At 38.4% G+C, this 11060-nt stretch overlaps 2 protein-coding genes across 2 annotated transcripts; both read right to left on the reverse strand.

Moving 5' to 3' along the window:
* Positions 1-480: 480 nt before the first annotated feature.
* Positions 481-897, reverse strand: LOC132174293 (uncharacterized). The gene has a single exon (XM_059585972.1). It carries the CDS (start codon positions 895-897, stop codon positions 481-483), a length of 417 nt encoding a protein of 138 aa, XP_059441955.1.
* Positions 898-10091: 9194 nt separating this feature from the next.
* On the reverse strand, positions 10092-10643 carry LOC132174294 (uncharacterized). The gene has a single exon (XM_059585973.1). The coding sequence runs from the start codon at positions 10641-10643 to the stop codon at positions 10092-10094; it is 552 nt and encodes a 183-aa protein (XP_059441956.1).
* Between the last annotated feature and the right edge of the window lie 417 nt (positions 10644-11060).

Here is an 11060-nt window from a genome sequence, read left to right on the forward strand (position 1 = left end):
AACAAAATATTTAACGCCTTAATTACAGTCAATATTCTTTAATTATGGCCCCAAATTAAGGTAAATAAGTAATTACGAAAGGCATTAATATTGTTTGATTATCTTACAAACCTTTTTTTTTTTTTTTTAAGGGGAAAATGAATAATTTCATTAATCAGGAAAAACTAATTCGGCCAATACAATATCCCTAATGCAAGGGGGAGTCGTCGTTAACCATAACTAGTTTACATTGAGAGAGATAGCCAATTTAGCTACCCTGTGTGCTGCTTCATTAGCAGTTCTCCTAACATGACGGATTTCCTACGAGTGGCAGCCATGGAGCATTTCTTTCACTTCCTCCAACAAAGGCCCAAACTTGGTCCAGCTTTTTTCACCCCTTCTTACTGCTTGCACTATATAAGGCCGCGTAGTGCACTGTGTTGCAATTACCCCACCTGTATAGTCACGAATCACAACCCCGACGCCCATTAACTTTTCCTTTTAATCAATTGCCGCGTCCCAGTTGAGCTTCACAATCCCCATAGGTGGTGCTTTCCACTTTTCATTAGCTTGCTGGCAACTCTTCCTCCTACCACCATTAGCCCTTTGAGACACCTGTAAGTGAAAAGCCAGCTCATTGCCAGCTGCTTGAGCGACAATCTTCGGATGGGTAAACTCTCCCTCAAACACCAATATGTTTTGCCTTAGCCAAATTTGCCAGGCTGTGCAAGCTACCAGATCAAAATCTAGATCCTCCAATCTATTGAGTAGCTTTAAAAAGATATGACTAAAAGCGTCCTCGTCACTTGTGCTTTTCTGTATTTTTGTATTACCTTCCATCCAGACATCTTGTGTTGTAGAACAACTCCACAATGCATGACCCACCGTCTCCACTTCCACACGGCACATCGGGCACATCGTGTCGCTTGTTATTTTCTTCTTGAATAAATTCTCTTTTGTGAGTAGAATATTATTGCATGTTTGCCATAAAAACAGAATAACCACCCTCGGCCCTTGAATCTGCCAAATCTTATTACATAAAGGTGTCAACTATCAACCATCGAGCATCCTTCTACCTCTCTAGTTTCTATCTCCTTAGCCAAGTGGTATTCGTTGCGCACCGAGAAAGTACTGCTCTTATTTCCTGCCCACACTGCTCGGTCTTGCTGCGTACAGGGACAGATGGCCATACCACATATTGAAACGCCCTAAGTTCTAAAGGTAGAGCGATTGAGAGCAATTGAAACATATTCTTAAAATAAAAATCCTCTTATTATAAGATCACCATAGAAACATAACCTCACTAGAGTACTATAATCTCTCATTATAAAATCACAAACACATAATGTGCTAGTATTCAATAATCTCATAAGCAATAAAATTTCATCGTCTATGCTTATCCAAAGCCGTCTAGTCTATAGAATGGACTCCCAAACACTTCTACTGCTACTGCTCTTGCTAGTCCATAAAACAATGATAGGATCTTTAACAACTAAGAGGCCCACCAGTACCCTTGTCCCCAGTACTACGATATATAGAGCAATCTGAAAAAGATGTATAGGGAGAAGGGGTGAGTTCAACAACTCAGTAAGTAGCCACAACACCAAGTTCCTATAAAACATGCTATGCATATTTTTATGTCAAAATCTCTGTCATGCACAATAACAATTTATGCAGAATTACATAATTAACAAAATACGCATGATAGTTGCAAAATGAGTAAGCACTTCCTTTTACTTTTCTTCAAAATAATTGTTTTACCCTTTGACCCGACACCACAAATTTACCGTGAGCGGCGCACGTTGGCTTGTTCCGAAGGACCCATATGCTCATCCTGTCATCACAGGGAAGAGCTATCAGGTTGGAAACTTCCCTAGATGAAGGCCACCTGGCCGATAGCACACACCTTCTCATAATCGTCCTTTAGTGTGCTTGCCATTCTACCCTATGCGGTACCGATCGTGACTATAATCGTGCCTTGGGTTAAACATTTATAAACATGAATGCACATGTAACATTTCATATGATCTGTAAGCTTAATCTATAACTGTATACTATGCCATGAACTTTGAGAGCTCTTTTCATTCATAATTGCAGTCATGCATAAATTATGAAATAGGGTAACTGTAACACGTAAAATTCTTAAACAATGGCATATGAATGAATAAAACTTGTCATTAAAATATGGAAGGAAGTGCAATTGCAAATCATGTAAGTGGATTCTTTATAAAATTTCCAACATTTTTCCAAAGATTTATAATAAAATTTGTTGGGGTTTTTGGTGTTGTGTCCCCTTACTTGGCATTGCATGCCCTTATTTTGAATCCGCCTCCAACTCACAATTCCTACAACGGAGGTAGAAAGTACCTTTACTCCATAATCAATATCAAGGATAGCCGCTTATGTCTTAAGATCGACCGAGTCCGAAAATTAGAATTCGCAATCCATACTAGTCCATGGAAATCATGTCAATGTTGAATCCTTTCACAAACCACATTCTAAAGTCTCAATAAGATATCTTAAAATATAATATGTCTTTAACTAAGGTCTAACGTCAAAATACCACAATGTTTCAAAAATTATGACTCACATATATCTAGATGAATTACTTATCCAACTTTACCAAACATAAACAACATAAATCCATCTTATCCTTATAATGAAGATTATAGCATCATGCAAATTTATAAACCCGATTTTTTTTTTTTTTTTTACAAGAAATTCTTAGTCTCATTCGAAACCTCAAATCCTTTCATTAATCATTAAACACTAACCACAAAAATCTTAGATGTACATAGTCTAGATATCAGAGTCCGTGTACCTCAATACTCAAGATAGTCAAATAATCATCCGATCACTCTTATGACCATTATTGATATAATTCTAATAATTTTAATCTTAACCAATCCTAGCATTGCTTTCAAAGTCCTCAGTATAACATCACTACTAATTTCTAATCCCTTAAATTTAAGAGATTATAGTACTCTGGTGACGTTATGTTTCTGTGGTGATCTTATAATAGGAGGATTTTTATTTTAAGAATATGTTACAATTGCTCTCAATCGCTCTACCTTTAGAACTTGGGGCGTTTCACATATCATTTCAACCTCCTCCTCCATAAATATTTCCCGAATAAGAGGGATATTCCACCATTGTGTGTCCTTTTCAATTAAATCACATACCTTAGCTTCATGATCCAACACATGAGCTGGAGTTTGGATAGCATGTGTCGTTGGAGATGGCAACCATTTATCACCCCAAATTTTAATGTTCCTCCCGTTTCCCACCCTCCACACCAACCCTTCTTTGAGCAAATATTTTGCCTTCCAAATATTTCGCCATACATACGAGGGTCTTTTACTCAAAGGAGTATCAAGAAACGAGCCATTGGGATAATACTTTTCTTTTAAGATCTTGTTTAGCAAGCACCACCTTTGTTTAGCAAGCAACGTTGTATTGAAGCACTCTAAATCACGGAAACCCAATCTCCCTACCATCTTTGCTTTTCCCATTTTTTCCCAGCTCATCCAAGCCACTTTTTTTTATCATTCTCCTTATTCCCCCACCAAAATTTGGCCATCATAAAATTAATCTCATTGCATAAGCCTTTTGGGAGTCGAAAAACACTCATAGTGTAGGTAAGTATAGCTTGTACTACTGCCTTCAACAAATCTCTTTCCCTGCATGAGAGAAATTTTTCTTTTCACCCTTGCATCTTATCCCAAATCCGTCCTTTAATCCTTGAGAGTGAGGAAACTTTGGATCTACCTATAACTACTAGCAGCCCTAAGTATTTTTCATACCTTTGAGTGCAATTAATTCCTGCCATCGATAGAACTTGATTTCTCGTGTCAGCTCCAGTGTTACGACTAAAGAAAAGGGAGGGCTTGCCTTTGTTGAGAGTTTGGCCAGAGGCTTTCTCATAATCATCTAACACATTTTGAATACAATACCACTCGATAGTATTCGCTTTGCAAAACAGAAGACTATCGTCTGCAAAGAAAAGATGATTAATCCTCGTTCCTCCTCATGTCAATGGCAGCCCAGTAATACCCCCTACTCTTTCCATCTTATTAAGCCCTGTACTCAAACCTTCAGCACATAGAATAAAGAAGTATGGTGATAGCGGATCCCCTTGCCTCAATCCTCTTGAAGGAGTAATTTTTCCATATGGTTTGTCATTTATCAAAACTGAATAGGTCACCGTACGAACATAAGTCATCAATATTTGAACCCATCTGTTGGCAATCCCAAACATGCCCACTCAACTCTGCCGTACGCCTTAATCATGTCCAGTTTAAGTGCCATATACCCATCCTTTCCTTTCAGCCGTGTATCCATAGTGTGTAGAACCTCAAAAGCAATTAGGATATTATCTGTGATCAACCTTCCTGGAATAAAGGCTCTCTGATTGGGAGATAAAATCTCCCTAGCACCTTCTTCATACGATTTGCTAACACTTTTGGTATGAGCTTGTAAATAATATTACACAGCTAATAGGGTGAAATTCAGTAAAATGGGTGAAATTTTTTATTTTAAAAATCAAAGTTATGTAAGAGCCTGTTTGAGATTGCGTTTGAGGGGCCTAAAAGTGCTTTTAACACTCAAAAAGTCCATTTGAAGAAAAAAAGTACTCGTTTGGTAAAAAAATTAAAAGCACTTTTAAGGGTTCAAAAAGCCTTAAAATGGTCAAAACACACTTTTGGCAAAAGCTTAAAAATGAAGCTTTTGCCCAAAAGCTCTTTTTGACTTAAAAGTTCTATTTTTCAAACGTAATCCCAAACAGTCTCTAAGTTTCATTAATGTCAGCATTACAAATACCACCATTAAGAAAATCAAGCACATTTGCATATACCTCATTCTGGAATGTATCCCAAGCTTTTTGAGAAAAGCAAGTTGAAAACCATCAGGACCAGGGGGCTTCAATGGATGCATCTGAGAGAGAGCAAACTCCACATCTTCGGCCACAAATGGTCGCAAAAGCCACCCATTCATCTTTGGAGTAACCTGAGCCTCAAGACCCTCCAAACAAGCATCTACTCCAACTGTGCCTTTAGTTTGAAATAACTTTTGATAAAATACACGAAGGCTTTGCCAATTTCATCCGGTTTGGACCACTCTCGATCTTCATTTTCACAGACTCTCTTAATATGATTGATCCTTTTCCAGTGACTCGCACATGCATGGAAAAAAGGTGTATATCTGTCCCCATTCTGGTACCAGTGTTATTTTGCTCCCTGCTTCCATTTAATATCTTCATGTTCCAATAATTAGTCAATTTCTATTTGCAGCTGTTTTATGGCCTCCTAATTCCCATCCCCTTCTCTTTGTTGCAATTGGGCCAATTGCATTGTCCTCTTTTTTACCAATTCCTCTAAGTTCCCATATTTGCGTCTACTCCACCCTTGAAGCTGTGATTGACACTGCTCAAGGGTTCGTCTCACAGTCCTCATTGCCTTCCCTTGCATGCCCGATCCCTCCCAAGCATCTTGAATTATCTTTCCACAATTTGGATCTAGCCACCATCTATATTCAAACTTGAAGCCTTGTCTTCTGCCCCCACAGTCTTGCACCTTCATATCAAACATTACCAACAAAGGGTTGTGGTCTCATGCCCTTGTAGCAAGAACAACTACCTCCGCCTCTCTGTGATGCTCACACCAAGTGCTAGTGGCCAAAGCTCTGTCTAATCTCACCTATGTAATTATACCATCAGTTCGTTTGTTAGTCAAAGTGTGCCGTGGCCCATTGTATCCAAGATCAGCCAGAAAGCAATCCTCCAAAGCAAGTCTAAAGGCAGCCATATTCCCCTCTCTTTGCCTCGTATCTCCTATTTTTTCCCCTTGATGTGTTATTTCGTTAAAATCTCCTACACACAACCAAGAAACCGGTGAAAAGGACTTAAGATGCTTCTGCAGATCCTAAGACTCTTTCCTCTTTGAGGTATCTAGGTTACCATAGAAGCCTGTAAATTTCGAAGGTGCGCCCTCCTTGGTTCTCTTCACAATGGCATTAATATGCCTTCGTGAATAATTCTAAATTTCCAATTCATTGTCGTCCTTCCATAAAAGTGCGAGTCCTCGACTCCTCCCCACTGGGTCTACTGCAAACATTCCTGCATACCCAAGCTTGACCCTAATCCATTCCATCCTACGTTTGTTGCTAATTGTTTCCATTAGAAACAAAAAGCTGGGTTTCTTCTCCTTAATCATTTGGCTAAGGTCTCAAACTGTCCGAGGGTTCCCATGCCCTCGGCAATTCCAACTTATGAGGCTCATTGGGCTTGGCGGGGTTGTTGAACAGCCTCCGCCAATCCATTAGTACACTTAACCTTTTGATTCGACACCTACTTACTCTTCTTCCTTTGGTCCCTACCCTCTCTGTCTATCCCCTCAATATTGATTTTCTTCTTATTTTTATTTCGTACCTGCTGCAACGAACAGTCCCCTTGCCATTCTCTTCCATGAGCTTGGTGTTTCCACTTCATCACTGTCCACCCCTTATCGCCTTGTACATTCCCCACTCCCTCTTCCATCACCATTGGAGTCACACCATCAAGATTTCCCTCTGTCACCAGAATTTCTATGGCTTCAATAGGTTCCTCATAGCTTTTTACCATTTTCTGTTCACCCTCCTTTTCCCCTCCACGAGACCCCATCCCCATGGTAGAAGCCTCAGAGTTCTCCTTTGTAATGTTCTCCTGCATGGACACATCCTTGGTCTCACGTGTCCTTTCCTTATTTAGTATAGTCCCTACCTTCAGAGCCACACCACCTCCCTTCTGCCCACCCCACTTATCCATACTCTTTTCATTCAATCGCCCTTCCAAGTCATTAGAGAAATTGTCCAGCTGGTGATCCGTGGTAACAGATGTTGCCTTATAAACTGCCACACTCCTCTCCTTATTATGGAAATAATCTCCAGACCCGTTACTCTCTTCATGCCCAGAACGACAACCACTCCTAGGGTTTCCACTATTTGCGGAATCTACCTTGTAGGTATTCACCTTCCTTCTTGATGCACCATCAGTGCTCCTATCCTCCTCCTGGAAATGTCCTCCTCCCGAGTTACCGCCTGTCCTCCTCTGCGGATCCTCCACCTTGAGCCATACACCCTATCCTTTGCGTCCCTCTTCCTCATATCATTGTTGGGATGTCTTCACAGAGCAACCTTTCTTCCCATGCAGGATTCTACCGCAATGAAAGCAAAAGAGTGGGAGTTTCTCATACTTAAAAGACACCCAATACTCCTTCCCCCCCATTGTTAACGCCTTGTTGCGCTCCAGAGGATTGTGTAAGGCGATACTCACCCTGAGTCGCAAGCATCTTCCCAACCACCTCCATCTCCAACCACATCAAAGTCTTCAAGGATTCCATGGGATCATCCAATCTTAGTGCACACCCCTTTATTCATGCATAAAAAAGGCATATCGTGTACCTGGATCCAGAAAGGTGAATGAGAAAAGTTCATCTGTGCCGGAGGGACACTCCCGTCAAAATCGTTTAAGACCAAAATTTGGCGATCAAACGACCATGGCCTGCCCTCCATCACCCTCTTCTTATCATCAACGTCTACGAACTCAAACAACCACACATTGTCCTGCACTTCTTTGAACACTACCAGCCCCACCGTGCGCCATATACGTGATAAGACATTCCTGAATGCCTCCTTATTCACCTTCTTCTCATCTCCAATTCTACCTACTAAACACCACTCTCCTTTTTCCCTGTCTGTCGCAACTTCACCTTCAAAGATCGTGATGCCTACTTTTTCCCCTCCTATGAGAGAGATCCTTCCACATAAAGTCTCCAGATCCTCCCCCATACTCATCCTCCAATCTCGTCACTTCACCCCGTCACCGGTAGAAAACTATTCCCTCAAACCCTAGTTTCCTCAGAGAGAACCCTAGAGAGAAGACTTTTAAGAGAGACGTGTTGATTCTCTTACAAACTTAAATCTCTAATATTCCATTCTTGAAGTAGGTGATAAAAAATGAGGAAATCAAATAATATATTAATATTAAAGTCATTCTTAAATAAAATTTTCACTTTGAACATTCTATAAATTATGATCTCAAGTCCCAATTGCCAACTCCGATCACCGCTAGCCATGTTGAGACATGTTTCCCTCTCTGCACATGAGAGACATGTGTTAGTTTTGTCCACGCTCCATGTTAAAAAAATTTCAATTTATGATTGGAGTCCAACTTTAAAAAAATTAAATTTAAAAAATGGGAGGATGGAAGAAGGACTGAAGGAGGAAAAGAAGCATTTTCCATATATATTTTATTCAATTATAAACTCCTCTTTATAAGTTTTCATATTTTCTCTCTATTTTCCTATTCAAGTCTTATTCAAATTTGAATTCTTCTCTTCCTCCAATTTCATTATTTTCCAACATCTTACGATTCAAGTCCTTAAAATCATTCCATATATATACGATCAATGATTAAAAAAAAAAAAAAAAAAAAGGGTTAGTTACCAAAATCTCAATCTATCACTTACATTAACTTTTTTTATTTGATTTTAGGAATTGTTTATACTATCATAAATATTAAAGTGAATTAGAAATAGTTCCTTTGACAAATCAGGTTTTATTGTTCTATTTTTAAAATTTATTTTATTCCAGTCATAATATACTTTTTTTTTTATTATTATAAATTGCCTTTATTTAATTTGTAAATATTTTTAATTATGGATATGAAAAACTTTAAAAAAAATAAAAATAAAAGAAGAAGAAAAGAAAAGTAGAAAAATTAATTGAATCTCAAAAATGATCTCTAATAAATTTTTTATTAGCAATAAACCAAATATAAATGATAATTTAGGTGAAAAGCTCATAAATGAACTAGAAATTCATCAAAAAGAGTTAGAAGATAATGAAATAATACAACAAAAATATAACATTGAAAATAATGATAATGATGTTCAAATATGTAATATAACAATTCTTGATGAAGAACTTAAGGAAACTTTAGAAGAAAATAAAAATACTAATAATGTATCTGACTCTATTGTTATAAACATTTACGACCAAAGTCAATGGAAAAATATTGATGCAAAATTAAGAGATTTATTAGTAAAAAAGGCCCAAAAGGGTCCAATAAGAGATTATTTTTAAATAAAAATAGAATATTATTTAATTAATACTTAAATTTAAAGAAAATGCATCACTTAATTATAAGAGGGCAGTTTGCTTCTATAGAGTGTCTATGAAGGCAGTTCGTTAAAACTTTATAAAGACTTTATTCTTAATTACTATATCAAATAAAACCCTAGGAGCAAAATATGATTTTTCTCTAATTAATTGTACTATATATATATATATATATATATATATATATATAAACCAACTCCTTTGTACCCACCAATAGAAATCTGCCACATAAAATTATTGCACAAAAGCAAATAAGCACCAAAACACTAGATTATATAGGTTTTTTTAATTTTGTTTTTTTTATTTTTATTTTTTAAGATTGTGCAGGGGGCCTAGGGTGGCCGCACGGCCACCCCCAGCCCATTTGGGGTGTAGCCACCTCAGATGGGCGGAGGTGGTCGCGTGGCCACCCCCATGGGCTGGGGTGGCCCGCGCCACCACCTCCGCCCATGGGGTGGCTCGCCGGCCACCCCAGATGAGCTGGCGGTGGCCATGCGGGCCACCCCAGCCCATGTGGGTGGCTCACCGGCCACCCAGATGGACCGAGGTGACCGCGCGGCCACCTTCGCCCACCGCCCATCTGGGGTGGCTCGTTGCCACCCCATCCCCTTGCACAATCTTAAAAAAAAAAAAAAAAAAAAAACAAAACAAAATTGAAAAAATCTATATAATCTAATGTTTTGGTACTTATTTGATTTGGTGCAATAATCTTATGTGACAGATTCCTATTGGTGGACACAAAGGAGTTGGGTTAAAAGGAGCTAGTTTAACCCAGCTCCTTATAGAAGTTATCTTCAAATACAACACGTTAATTAGGAACCCTTTTCAATTGAGCTAACCAAATTCCATCCAGACAAAGAAAACATCAAAATAAGAAGACAAATTTCATGAGAAATAAAGGAATTAATCCTTCGATTAATAAATAATTTATAAATTCCTAATACGTAGAAAACTCATCAATAGGAGGTAAGTTCAGTTGCAGCAACCACAGCCATGGTAATCAAGATCCTCATCTGCCTATTCCTCTCATCCAATGGGTTGAAAGGATTAGGAGGAGTGTTGAACGTAGACGTACAACTGGCTTGCACTCTAGGCGTACCCCTCTCAACAAACAACACGCCATCATAATCTTTACTGTTGAAGAACAAAAATGCATTCTGGAAAGACCCCGCCAGCAATCTGTAGGCGTCTTCGCATTCTGTGAGAGCTTTCTTCAAAGCATCGTCGTTGGTCATGTTTCGGAGAAGATATCGGATGAAATCAAGCGTATTGGTCGCGTTGCTCGACGACTGTAGTATTGTTATGTGGGTCAAGTCAACGATGTCTGGCACTGGGGACAGCAAGTTGTCGTCGAAGGTTTGTTTACAGAAGCCGTAGTCTTCCACTGAACGACAGATTTTGTTGATCATGTCGTCTGTGGTGTTTTGTGCGTTGCTCATGGTGGGATTGATGGCCAAGAAGATGACTAACAAAGAAAATGGTAGGAAAAGGCGAATAGCAAAAGCCATTTTTCTTGTTCAAGTAGACACTGAAGTTGAAGAAGAGAGAGGTACTGTGAATCTATAGGTTTTTTTTTTTTTTTTTGGGATTCTAAATATTACATTAAATGCGACCGGATCCCATACAAATAATACAAATCAAATAAAGGAAGATTTTCTTTCGAGAAGAAAGTACTCAAATTAATATAGCATATTGGAGGAAATATATAATTATTTCTAATTTTTGTTTGTGAATAATTGATAGGCTATCATATTTTGTTCTTTACATTTTCAGTGATTATATTTTCTAGAAATTTTTTTGTTTTTTTTGAGGAATACTACTGTTTCCTAATTTATTTCCTTAATTTTGATAACAACGAGAGAGCACACTTAAGTGGCACGATCAAAATATTGATCAGGCAGTTTGATCAATCTATTCTTTCCTTT

The sequence above is a fragment of the Corylus avellana genome, chromosome ca3 (genome assembly GCF_901000735.1).
Source record: "Corylus avellana chromosome ca3, CavTom2PMs-1.0".
In the NCBI taxonomy this organism is placed as follows: Eukaryota; Viridiplantae; Streptophyta; class Magnoliopsida; order Fagales; family Betulaceae; genus Corylus; species Corylus avellana.